Source organism: Schistocerca nitens, chromosome 2, assembly GCF_023898315.1.
Source record: "Schistocerca nitens isolate TAMUIC-IGC-003100 chromosome 2, iqSchNite1.1, whole genome shotgun sequence".
NCBI classification, from domain to species: Eukaryota; Metazoa; Arthropoda; class Insecta; order Orthoptera; family Acrididae; genus Schistocerca; species Schistocerca nitens.
The window spans coordinates 411633442-411658035 of NC_064615.1; the positions used below are offsets into that span (position 1 = coordinate 411633442).

Consider the following 24594-nt stretch of genomic DNA (forward strand, 5'->3'; position numbering starts at 1 on the left):
ACATACTTCATGGCCCACCCAATCTGCCAGATCATTAGTGTGTGCACAAAATAATAGCAGTCCTATCACACTTCCCTGGGGCACTCCTGATGGTGCCCTTGTCTTATACTTTTTGTGTAGGAGGCAACAGACACTACAGTCAGTTATTGGTTCGATTGTCCCACATATGGATTAATTTATCAATTGCTAATAATCAGTAGACTATTCCCTTGTCATTTTAAGTTATTAAATCGTTTGATTACATCTGAAAGAAAGACTATGTGCACACAACAGAGCAAGGCAGAACCCAGCTGCCACAGGGCCATCTGGCACACAGTCCAACACCTGTGCCCATCTGGCATGCAGCCCAACACCTCTGTCCATCTGGCAAGGGAGCTGCCCCATAGGGCAGAGTTGAAACAGTTTAACCTAGAAAATCATAATGCAATACACTGAGTCACTAATATGTGTATCCTATAGAACTCCCTAGTATCCTGGAGTAAATAATTATGAGAGACATATTATGGCCCACTTTCTGCTATATATAAAAAGAAGGAAGAAAATCTACAACAGCAGTGAACCTAATATTACAATTTTATGACATATTATCCACTTTGTCAATCATGTGAATCAGGGATTGTTTACAGAGCATATCCTGAAACTGCCAAAAAATGGGTAAGGTGTAAATTATCAGACTGGCAGTGAAGCGCTGTACTCTTTAGGTCAATAATACATTTTTTTAGTATGATCCACTTTTAGGTCAAAGAACTTTGTCCAACATTTTTCCAGTGAAGAGATTCCTGCCTGAAATACATTTCTCGAACAGTCGCAATGTAGCCATCCTCAGCTGCCATGATATCTTAACACAACTCAGAAATGTTTTCCAGACACAAATTTATTTTAATGTGGGGATACGTGGAAGTCAGTGGGTGATTGCTTTTAAGTAATTCACCCTTCAAATTGCCCCACTTTCCCACTGTCAAACAACATACTTCATGGCCCACCCAATCTGCCAGATCATTAGTGTGTGCACAAAATAATAGCAGTCCTATCACACTTCCCTGGGGCACTCCTGATGGTGCCCTTGTCTTATACTTTTTGTGTAGGAGGCAACAGACACTACAGTCAGTTATTGGTTCGATTGTCCCACATATGGATTAATTTATCAATTGCTAATAATCAGTAGACTATTCCCTTGTCATTTTAAGTTATTAAATCGTTTGATTACATCTGAAAGAAAGACTATGTGCACACAAGAGAGCAAGGCAGAACCCAGCTGCCACAGGGCCATCTGGCACACAGTCCAACACCTGTGCCCATCTGGCATGCAGCCCAACACCTCTGTCCATCTGGCAAGGGAGCTGCCCCATAGGGCAGAGTTGAAACAGTTTAACCTAGAAAATCATAATGCAATACACTGAGTCACTAATATGTGTATCCTATAGAACTCCCTAGTATCCTGGAGTAAATAATTATGAGAGACATATTTTGGCCCACTTTCTGCTATATATAAAAAGAAGGAAGAAAATCTACAACAGCAGTGAACCTAATATTACAATTTTATGACATATTATCCACTTTGTCAATCATGTGAATCAGGGATTGTTTACAGAGCATATCCTGAAACTGCCAAAAAATGGGTAAGGTGTAAATTATCAGACTGGCAGTGAAGCGCTGTACTCTTTAGGTCAATAATACATTTTTTTAGTATGATCCACTTTTAGGTCAAAGAACTTTGTCCAACATTTTTCCAGTGAAGAGATTCCTGCCTGAAATACATTTCTCGAACAGTCGCAATGTAGCCATCCTCAGCTGCCATGATATCTTAACACAACTCAGAAATGTTTTCCAGACACAAATTTATTTTAATGTGGGGATACGTGGAAGTCAGTGGGTGATTGCTTTTAAGTAATTCACCCTTCAAATTGCCCCACTTTCCCACTGTCAAACAACATACTTCATGGCCCACCCAATCTGCCAGATCATTAGTGTGTGCACAAAATAATAGCAGTCCTATCACACTTCCCTGGGGCACTCCTGATGGTGCCCTTGTCTTATACTTTTTGTGTAGGAGGCAACAGACACTACAGTCAGTTATTGGTTCGATTGTCCCACATATGGATTAATTTATCAATTGCTAATAATCAGTAGACTATTCCCTTGTCATTTTAAGTTATTAAATCGTTTGATTACATCTGAAAGAAAGACTATGTGCACACAACAGAGCAAGGCAGAACCCAGCTGCCACAGGGCCATCTGGCACACAGTCCAACACCTGTGCCCATCTGGCATGCAGCCCAACACCTCTGTCCATCTGGCAAGGGAGCTGCCCCATAGGGCAGAGTTGAAACAGTTTAACCTAGAAAATCATAATGCAATACACTGAGTCACTAATATGTGTATCCTATAGAACTCCCTAGTATCCTGGAGTAAATAATTATGAGAGACATATTTTGGCCCACTTTCTGCTATATATAAAAAGAAGGAAGAAAATCTACAACAGCAGTGAACCTAATATTACAATTTTATGATATATTATCCACTTTGTCAATCATGTGAATCAGGGATTGTTTACAGAGCATATCCTGAAACTGCCAAAAAATGGGTAAGGTGTAAATTATCAGACTGGCAGTGAAGCGCTGTACTCTTTAGGTCAATAATACATTTTTTTAGTATGATCCACTTTTAGGTCAAAGAACTTTGTCCAACATTTTTCCAGTGAAGAGATTCCTGCCTGAAATACATTTCTCGAACAGTCGCAATGTAGCCATCCTCAGCTGCCATGATATCTTAACACAACTCAGAAATGTTTTCCAGACACAAATTTATTTTAATGTGGGGATACGTGGAAGTCAGTGGGTGATTGCTTTTAAGTAATTCACCCTTCAAATTGCCCCACTTTCCCACTGTCAAACAACATACTTCATGGCCCACCCAATCTGCCAGATCATTTGTGTGTGCACAAAATAATAGCAGTCCTATCACACTTCCCTGGGACACTCCTGATGGTACCCTTGTCTCTGATGAACATTCACTTGAGGACAACATGTTATTACTTAAGAAGCCTCTGAGCCACTCACATATTTGGGAACTTATACCATATGTTCATACCTTCATTAACAGTCTGCAGTGGGGCACCATGTCAAATGCTTTTCAGAAATCTAGAAATAAGGAATCTGCCTGTTACCCTTCCTCCAGAGTTCACTTTGTATCATGTGAGAAAAAGCAAACCAGAGTTTTTGCACTTTTTTCCAGTCTCTTGGGACTTTGCACTTGGCAAGAATTCACGATAAATGCACGCTAAGTAAGCAGCCAATGTTGCAGAGTACATTTTGTAAAAATTAATTGGGGTTCCATCTGGACTTTTTGTTTTCAACTGTTTCACTATTCTGGCAATACTCATTACTATGTTGTCCATGCAGGACTGTGTCCAATGGTCAAATGAGGGTATGTTTATAGTCTTCTCCTGTGTGAACGATTTCTTCAATGCGAAATTTAACACATCAGCTTTCATTTTGCTATCTTCTTCTGCCACACCACCCTTTGACCTGATTACCGACTTTACACAGGACTAGAATTTTCTCAGGTTCTCAGCCAGATCTTATGCTAATGTATGCTGGTGTTAGTAGTTGTATGCTTTGTGCATAGATCTTTTCACAGATGCATGAATTCCTACTAACCTTTGCTTGTCATCATTCGCTGAGACTGCAACAGCCTTTGCTTCCTCAGAATTTTCTGAATTTCATTGTTAGATCAAGGTGGGTCTTTTCTGTCCTTAATCCACTTATTAGGCACGAACTTGCTCAGAGCACGACTTACAATCTGTATAAACTATGCCCATAATTCCTCTATGTCCATCATACTGGAACTAAATAATGTCAATTCATTGTCTAAGTGAGATGCTAACAACTGCTTATCTGCTCTTTCTAGCAGAAAAACTCTCCTAGATCTTCTTGACTTATTTATTGACTTTAGTAACCACAGTCACTACGATGACATTATGATCACTAATCCCTGTCTCTCTACTGATGCCATTGATAAGGCCCACCCTGTTTTTAGCCACAAGGTCTAAAACTTTCCATTGCCTGTGGGTTGCTGAACTAGCTCCTCAAGTCAGTTTTCAGAAAATGTGGTCAAAATTACTTCACAGTATTATCTGTCTGTACCCTCTGCAAAGAATGCAAAGGTGTCCCAGTCTACATATACTTGGCAGGTTAGAGTAACCTCCAACAAGTATTGCACGATCTGGGTATTTACACACTTATGCGCTACTGACCAAAGACTTTTTATGAAAGGCTCTAAAACTGTCACAACAGAATATAAAGCCCAGTAAAAACAACTATCTATCAATTGGTTTCACCTAGACCGGTTACACACAACTAGTAACTTCACCGCAACGGATAGAATATTTTTGTCAACTGCAGTAAACACTTACGCTCCTGTGGCATCTAGTCTGTTTTTCCAATTTCATTCCACTGAATCACTAAATATCTTAGAGCTTCCTACTTTGGGTTTCAGCCAGCTCTTGGTCCCAACAACAATTTCAGCTTGGGAACAGATGAATTTGTCCTGATCAGCATTTAACAAATGCAGCATCCATCTGGCACAAAGCTTTCTCTTAGACAATTACTGATGTAAAATTTACTGTACTCTTTTTTTTCTGAAATTCCCATACTATCATGTGTTTCATACATATTTAATTGCCATTATTCAGTATGATATTGGGTATTTTTTCAGAGAGATGTTTTTGTTACAGGTTCATAGCTGATACAATTTCCACAAATAAGTCTTTTTGAACTATAATTAATTTATTTTGACACAACTAGTTTCAAAACTGCAGCTCCACTGTCAAGAGCACTTATTCATAGCAGCCAGACACTACTTGGTATATAAGTGTGTGTGTGTGTGTGTGTGTGTGTGTGTGTGTGTGTGTGTGAGAGAGAGAGAGAGAGAGAGAGAGAGGGAGAGAGGGAGGGGGGGGGGGGCACTGAGAAAGGTGTACTATGATTGTAAAACTGACTCGCTCCACAACATAGTGAGAGACTGCAATTACAGTTGATGGAACATGCAATCCACAGACAGCACTACAATGTCTTTCCCCAGACCTATCCTGCTATCCCTTTCCCTCCCCATCCCGTGCCTCTCCTATACACCCACTATCCACCCCAGCTGCGATTGCTACTCACTGCAGTCAGGCACCTGGAGACGACACTGGTCACGTGTGTACAAGCTGTGATTTCTGTGAATGTGGGTGGGTTTTCTATGTCTGATGAAGGGCTGAAGGCTCTAGTCAGATGCTTGAATGTATCTGTCCACAACTCAAGCTTCTTCTAAGTGGTGAGCAGCAAACTATCCTTTGCATATTGTAATTATCATGTTTGTATGTTATCAGAAAACATACAGGACAGATTTTATAATACATTATTGAACAGCTATGATTCATAACAAACAAAAATAGGCGATGTGCTCAAAAAGTAATGGGGATTTTTTAATTCCACAGGCTTAATATATACTATATTCATTTTTTAAATATGTCTTGTGGATGCACATGTTCCTGATGCATGTTTGCATTTTCAGCTGTTTTGAATATTTAGTTTATTGTTGGTTGTTGAAAAGGTTACATGTATTTTTGGCTGCTCAGCGAATTTTTATGCACAAAAAAGATGGATCAAAGAAAATGCATTAAATTTTGCATGAAAAATGAAATGAAAGCGCAGCACCACATTCAAAATGTGGCAAATCTACTACAAGAAAGACAAGAGTTTACAAGCCCTGGACACCCTAGCACAACAATTACTGATGGCAATGTGGAAGGAGTAATGAAAATTGTCCTGGAAAATCGCTGTATCTGGAAAATCACTGTATCGCTGTCAGAGAAGTTGCTGATCATGCCAAGCAATTTTTTTGGATGTTTTGGGCATGAAATGTGAAACACGACTGTTTGTTTCAAAATGGTTGAATTTCAACCAAAAACATCTTCACATATAGACATCACTCAGGAATTGCTCCATGAAATCACCAACAATCCAGAACTTCTAAAGAAGATTACAACAGGTGACAAAATATGGGTATAGGGGTGTGACGTCAAAAACCGAGGCCTAATTGTCCTCATGGAAACTGCCTGAAGAGCCACAACTGAAGAAAATTTGACAAGTTTGATACATGTGAAGGTTCTTGTCACTGTTTTCTTTTATTACAATGGGATAGTGCATTATTAGTTCCTGCCTTACGGTCATACAGTCAATAAGGAATACTAGCTGGAAGTGTGTGCCATTTGCATGAAGCAATCCGAAGAAAAAGACCAGAATTGCGGCAAAACCACTCTTGGAAATTGCATCAAGATAATGCTCCCTCTTACCCCTCACTGGTTTTTTTGTGATTTTTTGGGAAAAAACAAAACCGTTATGTTGCCTCAGCCACCGTATCCATCAGAAATGGCCCACTGTGACTTCTTTACATCCCTGAGGCTGAAGAAAATGATGAAAGGAGGTTGTTTTTCCATCACTGATGAGATAAAAACAGAATTGCTGAAGAAGCTGAACACCATAATGAAAAGTGAGTTCCAGAAGTGTTTCCAAGACCAGAAAAAGCACTACCATAAGAATATTACATGAGGGTTATTCGAAAAGTAAGGAATGATCGATCGAGAAATGGAAAATACAGTGAAAATCTGATGAACCTTTGCACAGATGAGTTGGGAACTGTGTCTAGTATGCCCGGCAATTGCATCATGTCACTCTTTTCAGTTCTGAGCTCACAGTGAGAATGTAAAGATGGCTAGAAATTAGCGTCTCCCGCCAAGTATGAGGGCCTGGTGAAAGATTTCGCCTAAAGCTATGCAATGCACATAACTTAACTGTCATGCGGTTCGCTCTACACGACAATTCTAAGCCACACTCTTCAGGGCCAATGAAGATGCTCCTGCAGCATTTTCAATGGGAAGTGTTTGATCACCCACAATACAGCCCGTAATTGGCTACCCCGAGGTGCATCTCTGCTCAAATGAACCGCTGGCTATGAAGGCAATATTTTGACACAGACAATGGTCTGCAGTCCAGAGTAGAAAACTGTTGAAAAGTGGCTATCTTCTATAACAAGGGAATTGAAAAGTTGGTACAACGCTACGACAGATGTCTAAGTCTAAGCGGCGACTGTGTAGAGAAGTAGCTGGAACAGTTTTGATTTTCACTGCAGCTTCCATTTCACGACCTATCATTCCTCACTTTCCGAACAGCCCTCATATATGAAGGGGATTACTTTGGAGGGGAGAAAGCTGACAATGAATAAGTGTACTTTAAGAAAAACAAAAACTGCCATTACTTTTTTATCCCACCTTGTACATCACACATAATTTTCACAAATCAAAAACCTGGTCACAGAATCAGTGTGACTGCACTTTCCATCTGTTTTCTCTGTGAAGTGCTGAGACTTATACATTTGTTTTGTGACAAATAATTGATGGTGTGAGGCAAAAGCTTGATAGCTGTGCATGTTACAATGCAATTTGGTTTTACTTTATAATATTGCCATGAAGGGTTAGACAGCAGTAGCTCTGACCAAGGCAGGAACCTTTAGAGTGAGGAAAGCTCAGAAATAAGTTGTCTGTTATTTGGTGTTAACACTGTGATTTCTGACTAACAGATGTAAGGTACCACATTTGTCTAGAGGATAAAAATATTAGGTCTGTCATAGCAACATTATCTACCGTGACAATCACAGTTCACTTTCTGTCAGCTGTAGAGCCACACTGTATCACTTATAAACTGAACTGTTGATACTAATGGCTCCAGCACCCCATTCTTTTGAAAATTGGAATAAAAGTGTTCTAGCAAAGTATTGCTCAGTCAGTTATGATTGTCTTTTAATTAAAAGCATATACACTATGTAATCAGAGAAGAAAGAGATTCAAAGATGTCAATGTTATATAAATCATACGTTAAAGCAAAAGTGAAGAAATTTAATAAACATTTCACCACAAGAACATAAATGTTCGAGAAAGAGATGTCAGTGTTAATGTTCAAATGTAATATGATTGCTATGGTTAACAACAGCAACAAAGATGAAAAAGAATTTTGAATTGAATGGGTAAAATAACTATCAAACTTTTTAGACTGAAACAATTAAAGGAAAAGGTAAAATGTGGTGAATACTGCCAGGTATGACAATAGAAGCTTCTTCAACATTGGGGAAGGTACAGTACAACAAAAATAAATAAGTAAAAGTAGGAAAAGGGATAAAATGAATTTGACATAGTGCGATAAAGGTTACACAAACAGCCAAATCAAGTGAGAGATTCAAAATAGACTGGTATAATCAAAATAAGTTTCCAAGTCTACTGGTACAAACATTAACATGGAATTGAAGTTTCTGAAACTGTATATCTGTGGTACAGTACTATATATAAATGGAACATGGACTTTAGGTAAATGAGGGAACAAGAAACTGGAAACATTTCAGTGTGGAGTTACAGAAGGATGTCAAAAATTAAGTGAGGATGGGCCCATTAATCACAATATAGTTTTCTTTTCTGCTGTTATTTTTCCTCTCCCCCTTCCTCCCATCTGTCACCATTTAGTAGGATGCACTATGAACTGCAAAAGCAACACTTTATTTAAATTCCATGTACATTGGTTCTTCTACTGTTGAAAGAATATATTCATAATGGTCTCATTTTCTGACTTTGATAGGTACAGCTTTTTATATCACCAACAGTTAATTGACAGCAGCTGTCAACATGAAGAATAGTTGCTTCTCATTTGATATTTATCATTGAAATGAAATCTGCATTGGAACACAAACAATATGTCATACTACGTACTCACCTAATCATGTATTCTCCACAGTACAAACATTCTGATGCAATAATGCTGTCGATATCAGCCTTCAATTGGTCCCTTGCAGACATTGTCGCTGAACCCAGAGAAACAGCATCATCTCTGCCAGACATACTCTGCAGCTGTCGCTGTGGAATGCATATAAAAATTGTAACATTGGAATGCTCATGAGGAGATAGGATGTGTCATGTCAATAATCAGTGACCATTAGAATCTGATCAAAATCACCAGTTTGCATGTCACATGTTAGAACTTCTCCAGTCACCTGAACATCGTGCATGAACTTTCTGTTGACACTAATGGGCTGTAACAAGTGTCAGTTTGTGTGCAGTGTTTAAATGTGCATGTGTGTATCGTGACTGGGTCCTGCCCTTTGTTTATTTCACTACCACTGGTCATAGCAGACAATAATATGTTCCCACCACAGTGGCAGTCTGCTTACTATTTCAGTACGCCTTAGCTGAGAAGCAGCTGACACTCACTGCAAAACGGCTGTAGTGGCATGAGACAGACATTAACTAACAAATAATTTTAATTAGTTTACAATGCTAGTTTTGCATTTACTGAGACTGTAATGTCTCACTGCTTTCCTGTAGATAGTTACTGTCAATGATCATATGTACAGTGATAATGAAAGAGTATTGTGTGAAGTAGAGAACTGCACACTTTACAAAGGCCCCTTGAAAGATATTTGAATCCTTGCACTCAGTTCTCAAAACATATCTGTGTTTGTAGATAATAATAAAAATCAGTTCAACTGATCGCAGTATCTGACAAGAAAATACAGAAGGATAACCTGTTGTACTGTGCTGGGCTGCCCAGCACAGACAGAAAAATGATTTATACATACACTTTTCCTACCTTGTCTAAGGTTCAGAGCAATGTTCTGCATTCTGGTGCTGCTCTACAAAAAGTTTCCAGCAAACACGAAGCAAGAATATGTAGATGTCTCTTGTTCTTTTATAATTATTATTGGAGTTGTATATGACTGAATACTATCAAACAATAGAAACTCCAGATTGGAATATCAACAATATAAGAAAAAGATGGACTTTTACTCACCATAAAGGTGACACGATGAGTTGCAGACAGGCACGACAGAAAGGCACCTACAAATTAGCTTTTGGCCAGAGCCTTCTTCAGAAAAGGAAACACATGCACATTCAGACCAGTCCAAGTTGCCTGAGACGACAGTCATACGTGCGTGAGGTGTGCTTGCTTGTGTGAATGAATATGTGTATGTGTTTTCTCTTCTACAGAAGGTTTTGGCCAAAAGCTAATGTGCAAGTCTTATCACTGTACTTGTCTGCAACTCAATGTGTCATCTTTATGGAAACCTATATTTTCCTTATATTGTAAATGCTTAATATAATTTATTCAAAATGTGCATTTACTGTTATTATGAATTAACATTAAATAGTCATGGTACTGAGCTATAGCTATGCAATTTCCGATTTTTCCTTAGGAGTCTTCGCATGACATCTGCATAATGTTTTACAGAACACCATTTTGCAAATCCAGCCACATTTTCTGAGGAAATTCTACCACAAAAATTATTTGATACTAATGATATCTCCAGATACAAACTTTTATTTTATATTAGCATTTTAGTCAACTCTCATTTAGACATGACAGGATGAGTTTTTCGTCACTTTAGAGCTAGTGGGCTAGTCTCTATCAACAGCTTCTCTAATCATCAACATGTAAGTGACCTTGATTGAGCACATAAAATCTGGAAAATCATTTACTTATACTGTATTTTAAGGATTAAGGAATGAAAATCTTGGCGGGAATATAAACAATGGAATGAGTAAAAGACCACCACCCACTGAATGTGGGAGATGTTGAACCAAGGATAGGTTTTTATGCTTGTGTACATGGAAAATAAGTAATATTTATAAATTAATTTGATTTCTGTATGCAGATATGGAATTAGTACTTCTCTAGTTTGTAAATAATTTTTATTTCCAATACACATAAGGCAGCAATTACTTCAGTGCATTCTCTTCTATTACATAACTGACACCAGGTCACAGGAACTGTGATCTCAATTTAATAAGAAATAAAGAATCACTTCTTCTGTTACCGACTACTGGTTTTCATCTGCACAACAGATCTTCTTCAAGTTGGAACAGAAAAAAAGAGCCAACAGCAACGAAAATTACAAAAGTGTGATATTACAAACACTATCATCAGAGATGGCAGAATTAGCAACAATTGATTATGAGATCCCAAACACATCTGTCACCACAAAGTGCAATTGATCAATGAACATTAAATACCGAGGTAGTGGATGGGGTTAACAAAATTTGTATGGTCATATGATATGTGACTATATCTTAGGCTAGTACATTAAAACAGTATGAAACAAATGATCGATGAATCTCTTTGACACATCACATGACCATACAAAATTTTTTTACGCCACCTGCAACTTTATATTTCATGTTATATGACAAATTGTGCTTTGCGGTGACACACACACACACACACACACACACACACACACACAAAAATTGGTGACTGGTCGGGGGTAAGGAGGACGCTGGGGCAGGGAGGAGGAGGGATGGCTGGCTGGGTAGGGGTGGAGGACAGTGAGATGCTGCTGGGGAATATGTAGGGACGAGGTGGGGAGAGGGTAGGGGAGCTATGTGCAGTCGGGAGGTTAGAAAGAGGGCAAGGGAAAGATGGGGAGGGGGGGTTGTGGAAAAGGAGAGATGTAAAACGACTGGGTGTGATGGTGGAATGAGAGCTGTGTAGTGCTGGAATGGGAACAGGGAAGGGGTTGGATGGGTGAGGACAATGACTAACAAAGGTTGAGCCCAGGAGGATTACAGGAACTTCAGATATATTGTAGGGAAAGTTGCCACACGCGCAGTTCAGAAAAGCTGGTGTTGGTGGGAAGGATCCATATGGCACAGGCTGTGAAGCAATCATTGCAATGAAGGATGTCATGTTTGGCAGGTTGCTCAGAAATGGGATGGTCCTTTCGTTTCTTGGCCACAGCTTGTCGGTGGCTATTCATGATGACAGGCAGCTTGTTGGTTGTCATGCCCACATAAAATGCAGCATAGTGGTTGCAGCTTAGATCGTAGATCACATGACTGGTTTCACAGGTAGCCATGCCTTTGATGGGATAGGTGATGTTTATGAACGGAAGGGAGTAGGTGGTGGCGGGGGGATGTATGGGTCAGGTCTTTGATCTAGGTCTATTATAGGGATACGAGCCATGAGGTAAGGGACTGGGAGTGGGAGCTATGTAGGGATGGACTAGTATACCGTGTAGGTTTGGTGGACAGTGGAATACCACTGTGGGAGAGGTAGGAAGGATAGTGGGCAAGACATTTTTCATTTCAGGGCACAATGGGAGGTAGTCGAAACCCTGGCGGAGAATGTAATTCAGTTGTTCCAGTCCTGAGTGGTACTGAGTAATGAGGAGAATGGTCCTCTGTGGCCAGACAATGGGACTTTGGGAGGTGGTGGGAGACTGGAATGATAAGACATGGGAGATTTGTTTATGTAAAAGACTGGGAGGATAATTACAGTCTGTGAAGGCTTCAGTGAGACCCTCAGTATACAACCTCTTACAATAAAGTTCGTCAGTAGTCTTGTAATATTAACGTAGATGAACTATGAACTACAGTTACCTTACCGTCCTTCAAAATAGTCACTTCCCATAACTATGCACTGCTGAGCTCTGTGATACATGTCCTGCAAACTTTGCACCAAGTCTTCCTTTGGGGTGGTGTTCAAAAGCCACATCACATTTAGTTGGATGTCAGGAATATCACCAAATCTCTTTCCTTTCAAAGCAAGTTTGAGTTGAAGGAATAGGAAGAAGTCTGGAGGATTGAGATCCGGTGAGTACAGTGGATGTTCAAGTTGCACCACCCCCTTTTTTGCCAAGAACTGTTTGACGATATAGGCTGTGTGTGGGCGATCATTGTTGTGAACAAACAACTAGGAACACTATTGTGTGTACTGGGATCATATCGTGTGTAGACACTGCATGAAACGGGTCAAAATTTCAATGTACCATGCAGCACTCAACGTCGTTCCCCCAGGTAGAAATTCCTTGTGGATAATGCCTTGACTATCAAGAAAGGTGATGAGCATTGTTTTGATGCGTGATCTTTTGGCTCTAACCTTTTTCTGATGAAGTGATGTCAGAGAATGCCATTCCACGTTTTGCTGTTTCATTTCAGTATCGTACCAGAGACACCAGGTTTCATCCTTAGTGACAATATCGTTCAAAAACTTGGGTGTCGCATCCACCATTTTGACAAAACCCTGTGAAGCCTCTAAACAGGCCTGCTTCTGATCATCAGTCAAGTGATGTGGCACAAGACAACAATTCGTTTTCCTCCCAGGTAAGGCTTTATTGCACAGATTCACATTTCATCTACAGTTCATCCGCTTTCATGAGCACAGTTAATTGATGGTCATTCATGATTACTGTCCTCACCTTCTCAATGTTTTAGTCACTGATGGCAGTCGCTGGTCATCCACTATGGGGATTGTCAGAAACAATTTCCCAGCCTCCTCGAAAACAGGTGAACCACCAGTACACACACTTCATGAACAGGGCTTGATCCCCATAAAATGTACTATCATTACATGCATTTCTTTCAGTGTCTTGCCAACCTTAAACCAACACTTTAAATTGATCCTCTGCTCATTCATTGTCCTATTCTCAGTTCAGAACCACCGCACTAAACAAGCACTTCATCTGACAGGTCTAACATGGAACATACACGATGCTCAAATGTATTACGGTGGAGCCAGATTGTCAACACCGGCCACTATGCAGTTGTAGCATTGTGAGTCACTAGTGTTGCTCAATCGACCGCTCTGACTTCATTCACAGAACTTTATTGTCAGAGGTTGTATTGCGAGAGGGACCACTCGTCACTGCAGGTGCAACAACCATGGGTGGCTAGGCTGTATGGATGGCAGTTCTCGGTATGTAAAGGTGGCAGCTTCAAAGTGGAGGTATTGCTGGTGGTTAGTAGGTTTGATATTGATGGAGATACTGATGAAGCCATCTTTGAGTTGGAGGTCAACTTCTATGAAGGTGACTTGTTGGGATGGGTAGGACCAGTAGAAGCAAATGGGGGAGAAGTTGTTGAGTTTCTGTAGGAAAGTAGATAGGGTGGTCTCATCCTCAATCCAGATTGCAAAGATGTCATCAATGAATCTGAAACAGGTCAGGGATTTAGCGTTCTGGCTGTTTAGGAAGGATTCCTCTAGATGGCCCATGAATAGGTTGGCATAGGATGGTGCCATGCAGGTTCCCATAGCCATACCCCAGATTTGTTTGTACTTAATGCCTTCAAAGGAGAAGTATTGTGGGTGAGGACATAGTTGGTTATGGCGACTAGGAAGGAGGTTGTTAGTTTGGAATCCGTCAGGCATTGGGAAAGGAAGTGTTCAATAGCAGTAAGACCATAGGCATTAGGGATGTTATTGTAAAGGGAGGTGGCATCAGAAGTCACGTGCAGGACACCGTATGGTAAAGGAACAGGAACTGCAGAGAATCAGTGAAGGAAATGGTTGTTATCTTTTGTATTGGCGGATAGACTGGGTTTAACAGGTTGAAGGTCTTAGTCTACGAGAGCAGAGATTTTCTCAATGAGTGCACAGAGTGGTAGGGGTGTGTAGAGAGACAGACTCCAGGGAGAGATTCTGGGATGGGCCTAAGGATTAGAGAAGTGAGTGGAGATCCTGGTGGATTTCTGGAATGGGGTTACTGTGTCAATGTTTGTAGGTAGAAGTATGTAACAGCTGGTGGAGTCCTTCTGCCAGGTAATCCTCGCGGTTCAAAACAAGATTTGTGAATCCTTTGTCCGCAGGTACGATTATAAGGTCAGAATCAGTTTTTAGATGGTGGACTATAGTTCTTTCTGTGAATGTAAGGTTAGTTCACATGTTGAGGGAAATCCCCAAATCCCTCAACATGTAAACTACCTTACGTCAGCAGAAATAACCGCAGTCCACCATATAAAAACCGATTCTGACCTTATTATAGTACCTGCAGACCGAGGCTCCACCACTGTTGTTTTAAACTGCGGATTACCTGGCAGAAGGACTCCACCCACTACCATATACTTCCACCAACAAACCTTGGCACAGTGACCCCATTCCAGAAATCCAGCATAAGTCTCCAGTCACTCCTCAAACCTTTAGGCCCATCCCAGAATCTCTCCCCGGAGTCCATCTCTCTACTCACCCCTACCACCCCTACACTCATACCTTCTACATGCTTCCTAAAGTCCATAAAACCAACCATCCAGGAGGTCCAATTGTGGCCGGTTACTGTGCCCTCACTGAGAGAATCTCTGCTCTTGTAGACTAAGACCTTCAACCTGTCACCCACAATTTACTCTCCAATACAAAAGATACCAACCACTTCCTCCACTGACTCTCTGCAATTCCTGTCCCTTTACCAAACTGTGTCCAGCTCCTCACTACTAATGCCACCTCCCTTTACAGTAACATCCCTAATGTCCATGGTTTTACCGCTATTGAACACTACCTTTCCCAATGCCCAATGGATTCCAAACCAACAACCTCTTTCCTAGTTGCCATGACCAACTATATCCTCACCCACAATTACTTCTTATTTGAATGTATTACCTACAAACAAATGTGGGGTATGGCTGTGAGTACCCACCTGGCACCATCCTATGCCAACCTATTCATGGGCCACCTACCGTATTTACTCGAATCTAAGCCGCACTTTTTTTCCGGTTTTTGTAATCCAAAAAACCGCCTGTGGCTTAGAATCGAGTGCAAAGTAAGCGGAAGTTCTGAAAAATGTTGGAAGGTGCAGCCACAACTAACTTCTGCCGTCGAATACATGTAGCGCTACACAGGCATGCTTTGCAGCCACAAAGATAAATAGTGGCGCCAAAACCTCTGCGTCAGTAAATAATTTTTTTTTTTAAAAAAAGGGGAAGACGATCTTTTTCCTCCGCCCCGAGTTTCGACCACTGCATTTTCATACATTATCCCTCGAAGTAAATACAAATTCCGTATTGTTCATCTTCGAATGTTGTAGTGTTTCAATGTACTACGAAAATCCGACTGGCAAACTATTTGGGATGTTTGTCAATATGGCCAACTCTACGTTCTGAATTTTTTCCTACCTGTGAGAAGAGATGGTTGCTAACAGGAACTTTCATGAACTGTGAATCACATGCAATATTCTCTTCACCATAAGAATAATACGAATATAAACATTTTGCTATGTATTCTTTCGTGTTTGCTGCTATCTCATTTAAATCCTGTCTGCCTAATAAACTACGAAACTAGAGTGAGACAACAGCAAACGCGGAAGAACATACATATCACGTCATGTTTATATTCGTATTATTCTTATGCGTAATAGTGATACAGTCAGAAATGAAGCACAGCAAGTGACTAGATTTTTAAATCTAAGATGACTAATTTCTGTGCAGAATGTAATGTACTAAAGAGGCGTCTGCAAAGATTTTCAAACGGAGAAAATTTTTCGCTTAACTCTCGTTCAGAACATCTTCAATCATACGCAGTCTATTAACTGGTTCTTGTTGATCATTATCAAAGAAAAGAAGCACTGTAACAAACAACAAATAGCGGTCTCTTGCCATTATTTCGCTAATGAGACGATTCCTCCCTTCCTCCCTCCCACCATCCCTCCCTCTCTCTCTCTCTCTCTCTCTCTCTCTCTCTCTCTCTCTCTCTCTCTCTCTCTCTTTTTTTTTTTTTTTTTAAAGCGGCGGTAGCACGCACAAAAGCAAGCCATGCCGCGAGCGGCGACAGGCCGTAAACACATATCAGAATGCGAGAAACAATGCATGACACAGAGCACAGTAATGATGCATCTTCAGCTTAGAATGACGTAAACACCTATAACAAAGAAAACGGCGCTTATCAGATCAAAGAAAAATAAGCAATCAATTCAAACCAGACGAAGCACATGAAAAAGTAAGGGCACCCGTATAAATACGGACGGACCGCCAGACGCATAGCAATGGCTACCTGGTAAGGCTTAACTGCTAAGTTTACGACTGGAACCAAACTACTGTAGCTGTATCGTCATTCATTCGACCTAAATTGTGTCTCATATTACAATGGACCAACATTGTTTAGATTTGGAGGTGCGGCCTAAAACTTTTCTCTCTCCTTGAATTTCGAGTCTCAAATTTCAGGTGCGGCTTAGATTCGGGAATTTTTTTTCCCTTGATTTCGAGTCTCATTTTTCAGGTGTGGCTTAGAATCGAGTGCGGCTTAGATTCGAGTAAATACGGTAGAGGAATCCTTCCTAAACACCCAGAATCCTAAACCCCTTACCTGGTTCAGATTCACTGATGACATTTTTACGATCTGGATCGAGGGTGAGGACAACCTATCCACATTCCTCCAGTACCTTAACAACTTCGCCTCCACTTGCTTCACCTGGTCCCAGTCAACTCAAGAAGCCACCTTCCTAGATGTTGACCTCCAACTGAAAGATGGCTACATCAGTACCTCTGTCCATACCAAACCTACTAATCACCAGCAATACCTCCACTTCGACAGCTGCCACCCATCCCATACCAAGAAGTGCCTTCCATACAGCTTAGCCACGCACGGTCGTCGCATCTGCTGTGACAAACGTTCCTTCTTGAAATATACTGGGGTTCTCACTGAAGCCTTCACAGCTTGTTTTTATCCTCCCAATCTTGTACAAAAACAAATTTCCCATGCCTTAGCTTTCCAGTCTCCAACCACCTCCCTAAGTCCCACCGCCCAGCCACAGAGAAGCATTCCCATCGTAACTCAGTACTACCCAGGAATGGTGCAACTGAATTACATTCTCCACCAGGGTTTTGACTACCTCCCGTCATGCCTTGAAATGAGAAATGTCCTGCCCACTATCCTTCCCACCCCTCCCACGGTGGTATTCCGCCATCCACCAAATGCTGCATTTTATGTGGGCATGACAACCAACAAGCTGTATGTGCGCATGAATGGCCACCGACAAGCTGTGGCCAAGAAACAAGTGGACCATCCCACTGCTGAGCAAGCTGCCAAACATGACATCCTTCATTGCAATGATTGCTTCACAGCCTGTGCCACATAGATTATTCCCACCAACAACAGCTTTTCTGAACTGCGGATGTGGGAACTTTCCCTATAATATATCCGAAGTTCCTGTAACCCTCTTGGGCTCAACCTATGTTAGTCATTGTCCTCACCCATCCAACCCCTTCCGTGTTCCCATTCCAGCACTACACAGCTCTCATTCCACCATCGCACCCAGTCATTTTACTTCTCTCCTTTTCCACTACCCCCCCCCCCTCCTCACCTCTCCCCGGCCCTCTTTCTATCATCCTGACTGCACATAGTTCCCCTAACCTCTTTCCACCTCATCCCTGCCTGCTCCCCAGCTGCACTTCACTGTCCCCCACCCCTACCCTGCTATCCCTCCCCCTCCCTGTGCCAGCCTCCTCCTTGATGTTGTTGTTGTTGTTGTTGTTGTTGTTGTTTTCTTCAGTCCTGAGACTGGTTTGATGCAGCTCTCCATGCCACTCTATTCTGTGCACGCTTCTTCATCTCCCAGTACTTACTGCAACCTACATCCTTCTGAATCTGCTTAGTGTATTCATCTATTGGTCTCCCTCTACGATTTTTACCCTCCACGCTGCCCTCCAATGCTAAATTTGTGATTCCTTGATGCCTCAGAACATGTCCTACCAACTGGTCCCTTCTTCTTGTCAACTTGTGCCACAAACTCCCCTTCTCCCCAATTCTATTCAATACCTCTTCATTAGTTATGTGATCTACCCATCTAATCTTCAGCATTCTTCTGTAGCACCACATTTCGAAAGCTTCTATTCTCTTCTTGTCCAAACTATTTATCATCCATGTTTCACTTCCATACATGGCTACACTCCATACAAATACTTTGAGAAACGACTTCCTGACACTTAAATCTATACTCAATGTTAACAAATTTCTCTTCTTCAGAAACGCTTTCCTTCCCATTGCCAGTCTACATTTTATATCCTCTCTACTTCGACCATCATCATTTATTTTACTCCCTAAATAGCAAAACTCCTTTACTACTTTAAGTGTCTCATTTCCTAATCTAATTCCCTCAGCATCACCCGACTTAATTCGACTACATTCCATTATCCTCGTTTTGCTTTTGTTGATGTTCATCATATATCCGCCTTTCAAGACACTGTCCCACTGTCAATTCCGTTCAACTGCTCTTCCAAGTCCTTTGCTGTCTCTGACAGAATTACAATGTCATCGGCGAACCTCAAAGTTTTTGTTTCTTCTCTGTGGATTTTAATAGCTACTCTGAATTTTTCTTTAGTTTCCTTTACTGCTTGCTCAATATACAGATTGAATAACATGGGGGAGAGGCTACAACCCTGTCTCACTCCCTTCCCAACCACTGCTTCCCTTTCATGTCCCTCGACTTTTATAACTGCCATGTGGTTTTTGTACAAATTGTAAATAGCCTTTCACTCCATGTATTTTACCCCTGCCACCTTCAGAATTTGAAAGAGATTATTCCAGTCAACATTGTCAAAAGATTTCTCTAAGTCTACAAATGCTAGAAACGTAGGTTTGCCTTTCCTTAATCTTTCTTCTAAGGTGAGTCGTAAGGTCAGTATTGCCTCACGTGTTCCAACATTTCTACAGAATCCAAACTGATCTTCCCCGAGGTCAGCTTCTACCAGTTTTTCCATTTGTCTGTAAAGAATTCGCGTTAGTATTTTGCAGCTGTGACTTATTAAACTGATAGTTCGGTAATTTTCACATCTGTCAACACGTGCTTTCTTTGGGATTGGAATTATTACATTCTTCTTGAAGTCTGATGTTATTTCACCTGTCTCATACATCTTGCTCACCAGATGGTAGAATTTTGTCAGGACTGGCTCTCCCAAGGCCTTCAGTAGTTCCAATGGAATGCTGTCTACTCCCGGGGCCTTGTTTCCACTCAGGTCTTTCAGTGCTCTGTCAAACTCTTCACGCAGTATTGTATCTCCAATTTCATCTTCATCTACATCCTCTTCCATTTCCATAATATTGTCCTCAAGTACATTGCCCTTGTATAGACCCTCTATATATTCCTTCCACCTTTCTGCTTTCCCTTCTTTGCTTAGAACTGGGTTTCCATCTGAGCTCTTGATATTCATGCAAGAGCTTATCGTTTCTCCAAAGGTCTCCTTAATTTTCCTGTAGGCAGTATCTATCTTACCCCTAGTGATAAGCACCTCTAAAACCTTACATCTGTCCACTAGCCATCCATGCTTAGCCATTTTGCACTTCCTGTCAATCTCATTTTTGAGATGTTTGTATTCCTTTTTGCCTGCTTCATTTACTGAATTTTTATATTTCTCCTTTCATCAATTAAATTCAATATTTCTTCTGTTACCCAAGGATTTCTACTAGCCCTCGTCTTTTTACCTACTTGATCCTCTGCTGCATTCACTACTTCATCCCTTAGAGCTACCCATTCTTCTTCTACTGTATTTCTTTCCCCCATTCCTGTCAATTGTTCCCTTATGCTCTCCATGAAACTCTGTACAACCTCTGGTTTAGTCAGTTTATCCAGGTCCCATCTCCTCAAATTTCCACCTTTTTGCAGTTCTTCAGTTTCAATCTACAGTTCATAACCAATAGATTGTGATCAAGAGTCCACATCTGCCCCTGGAAATGTCTTACAATTTCAAACCTGGTTCCTGAATCTCTGTCTTACCATTATATAATCTATCTGATACCTATTAGTATCTCCAGGCTTCTTCCATGTATACAACCTCCTTTTATGATTCTTGAACCAAGTGTTAGCTATGATTAAGTTATGCTCTGTGCAAAATTTTACCAGGCGGCTTCTTCTTTCATTCCTTAATCCCATTCCATATTCGCCTACTACGTTTCCTTCTCTTCCTTTTCCTACTATCGAGTTCCAGTCACCCATTACAAATAAATTTTTGTCTCCCTTCACTATCTGAATAATTTCTTTTATCTCATCATACATTTCATCAATCTCTTCGCCATCTGCGGAACTAGTCGGCATATAAACTTGTACTACTGTGGTAGGCGTGGGCTTCATATCTATCTTGGCCACAATAAAGCATTCACTATGCTGTTTGTAGTAGCTTACCCGCATTCCTATTTTCCTATTCATTATTAAACCTACTCCTGCATTACCCCTATTTGATTTCGTATTTATAACCCTGTATTCACCTGACCACAAGTCTTGTTCCTCCTGCCACTGAACTTCACTAATTCCCACTATATCTAACTTTAACGTATCCATTTCCCTTTTTAAATTTTCTAACCTACCTGCCAGATTAAGGGATCTGACATTCCACGCTCCGATCTGTAGAACGCCAGTTTTCTTTCTCCTGATAACGACGTCCTCTTGAGTAGTCTCCGCCCGGAGATCCGAATGGGGGACTATTTTACCTCCGGAATATTTTACCCAAGATGACGCCATCTTCATTTAACCATACAGTAAAGCTGCATGCCCTCGGGAAACATTACGGCTGTAGTTTCCCCTTGCTTTCAGCCATTCGCAGTACCACCACATCAAGGCCATTTTGGTTAGTGTTACAAGGCCAGATCAGTCAATCATCTAGACTGTTGCCCCTGCAACTACTGAAAAGGCTGCTGCCCCTCTTCAGGAACCACACGTTTGTCTGGCGTCTCAACAGATACCCCTCCATTGTGGTTGCACCTACGGTACGGCCGTCTGTATCATTGAGGCACGCAAGCCTCCCCACCAATGGCAAGGTCCATGGTTCACTGCCCATTTGCCACACCCATCATTCACTGGCACTGCTGCTCACAGTGTGGCTTCAGTTGCCAGAGACTGCAGTCGTCTCTCTCTCTCTCTCTCTCTCTCTCTCTCTCTCTCTGTGTGTGTGTGTGTGTGTGTGTGTGTGTGTGTGTGTGTGTGTGTGTGTGTGTGTGTCATCTATTTTTGACTAAGGCCTTACTGGCCGAAAGCTTTATTTGTGACAGTCTTTTTGTTATGCCTGTCTGCAACCCAGCAACTCTGCTATATGGTGAGCAGCAACTTTCCTTTTCATAATATTTTTACATTCCATCCTGGATTTTTCATTGTTTGATTCTCATAATATTTTGATATAAAACAAAAACAATGTACCTGTAACTCATGTAACTTATTTCTCTTTCCTGCAGGTAAGACAGGAGTGACTTCAGCCAGTAGACAATCACCATGGAAACGGTGTCCACATGGAAAAAGGTAAAATGGACGCATCAACAGCTGCAGTTCACATTCACAGCAAACATCTTGCACTTGCACACGAGCATACCTGAAAGATAAATATTTAATATTAGAATGAGAGAGATAGAGACTATACCACAGAGCCCTAGATGAAGAGTAAGTAATTGTAAGGAGCTTAACTATGTTAATGTGAAATTCATATTAATATTTACCTGTTTCGGAAAGCTTGGATTTCTTCTCTAATAACTTCAGCTGATTTGGTTGCTTCTTCCATTTCTTCTTTAAGATCCTGAATATGCTGGTTATATTCCTGCAAACAAAACAGAATTCTTGCTTTGGTACATAGCTCCTTATGAAGCACTGTCACTATCCATCATGTTCTACCCTCCACTTCTACAGTCTCGTTTCCATGAATTTTTTTTATTTAAATTTTATATATGATCAGACACTAGACCATGGAGACAGTCAAAGTAACTAAAGGACAAATTGAAGTGCAACAACATATTGCAAAACTGACGTCTTCTAAGTACTAACATGTCATTACTTAAGGTAATACTTTGAAAACATAATGAATATAGAGCAGACTTACACAGAAAATCTAAATACACTATCTGGAAACCAAAAATATACTTTTGTTCACAACAGAATCAGTTATCTCTATAGCTGCGGTGGAGATAAAATTCAATACACTGTCTGGGGTGTGGTAATGGGTACATAGTGTACAAGAATCATTTCCTCCCTTTGTTGTTCCACTAATTGCTGGCTTTACAGTACTCTTGGTACATGCTTGAACTTATCTATTTTCCTACTTGTGGTCATGCAAATTTTATGTTTATCCATGGGGAATCTGCGAAGCTGATGCTGTTGTTTTTAGAGAAGTCATGCCAGAAAATTGTAAGAAAATGTAGGAAGACCTGCGGAGAATTTATATTTCGTGCATGCATTGCCAGTTGAGCCGGAAAATAAACAAACGTCAAATATTGCACATAAATGTGATGAAAGACTGATTATTGTTTGATTACATAACATGCAACTGAACTTTCATTACCTGGATGGCCTCCGTGAAAACTAGTGTTCATAGAACAATGAAACTTTATAGAAACTTTTGTAAGGTCATGCAGAAGAGAAATACTGAATAAACCTAAATGTTACTCAATGCGATGACCATCTGCTTCCACAACAGCCTGGGCGTTTGTACAGATACCATTTCACAATTGTTCACAGAACTTTACAAATGGTGGACCATGGGAAGTTCAGATGGCATGCAACAAGCTCACGCGCTGCTTAAAGATTGCCCACCCCGTCCATTATTTTCAGCCATGGAAACAATAACTTCTTCTACAATGTGTGGTGCAATTGGCCTTCAGCCTCTCCCAGGAGAAATTCCAAAACCACTAGGTAATTCAAACTTCCAAATCCTGTTTTTCAATCCCAGTGCAAAAAGAGGACCTCTCTGTGATTATTTAATGCATTGACACTCATGGAAAGCAGCAGCACTATTGCTGTTGTTTTCATAAAACAGCTTTATCTGAGTAAGGCCCTGCTAACCTTGTGTTGACTGCCTGCAACTGTAAATGCGCACTGATGATTGTGTTTCAACCTTACATTGCTGTACTGGTGCCAGCACCTAACAGTAGGTCATGACACTAGCCTTACTAGCAACTCAAATCCTGCTGTGCACAGTCTGAATATCACTCCTATAAAGTTGGGTGCCCATATGGTAAATAGATCACCATCTACACTGGCTCAAGTAACATATGTTTCATTATAAACACCCTGTACCTTACAGTATGCATATGGAGCAATTTAAAGTGGAATAACCATATGAAACTAACTGTATGAAAGACAGATGCCAGACTGAATTTCATTGGGGGGAATTCTAAGGAAGTTAACCAAACCACAAAAAAGATAGCTTATAAAACCCTGATTTGACAGATTATTGATTAGTGCTCATAAGCCTAGGGTTGTTGCAAGAGAGTATTAATATAGCTGATAGGGTAAGAAACGTAGAAGAGAAAAGCATTTCATTTTATAACAGGATGCCAGGTCCAGCCTTAGCAGCCAGTGACAGTGGTCACATATGTGTGAGATGTGAAAGAGAGAAAGAGAGAGAGAGAGAGAGAGAGAGAGAGAGAGAGAGAGTTTTATCTACATTAGAAAAAAAGGTCTTTTGGCCGAAAGCTCACTTGTTTAGCAGTCTTTTTGTGCTGTCTGTGATTCAACATTTCCACTATATGGTGAGTAGCAATCTATCCTTTTCATAACATTGTCAGAATACCTATATCAGTTACTTAGCCACTACATCACTAAAGCTGGCAATTGATGTTACATCTGCCTTTACAGTGGTACTGTACCTGCAGTGAAGTGCAGATTGCATCCTTAAAGTGATCAATTGTGACAAAGTCTGAAAAGAATGGAAGGATGTCTTCGATTTTGATGAGATCACATTCCTGAAGAAACTGCATAGCCTGTTGGATATCATTCTTCTCACTGACTACATGCTGAGCTGTAAAAAAAAACAAATTAAATTAATAGACCCATAGAGAA

General features: G+C 40.7%; 1 protein-coding gene across 2 annotated transcripts in view; it reads right to left on the minus strand.

The window, feature by feature from the left end:
- The window catches only part of LOC126236271 (vacuolar protein sorting-associated protein 18 homolog), a 349435-nt gene that overhangs the window by 16185 nt on the left and 308656 nt on the right, over nt 1–24594 (minus strand). For both annotated transcript variants that reach the window (XM_049945428.1, XM_049945429.1), the window contains 4 exons: nt 24402–24553; nt 22260–22357; nt 21967–22135; nt 8802–8941 (listed from right to left, as the gene is read on the minus strand). In XM_049945428.1, the coding sequence (XP_049801385.1) occupies nt 8802–8941; nt 21967–22135; nt 22260–22357; nt 24402–24553 (559 nt within the window). The remainder of the gene's footprint in view (nt 1–8801; nt 8942–21966; nt 22136–22259; nt 22358–24401; nt 24554–24594) is intronic.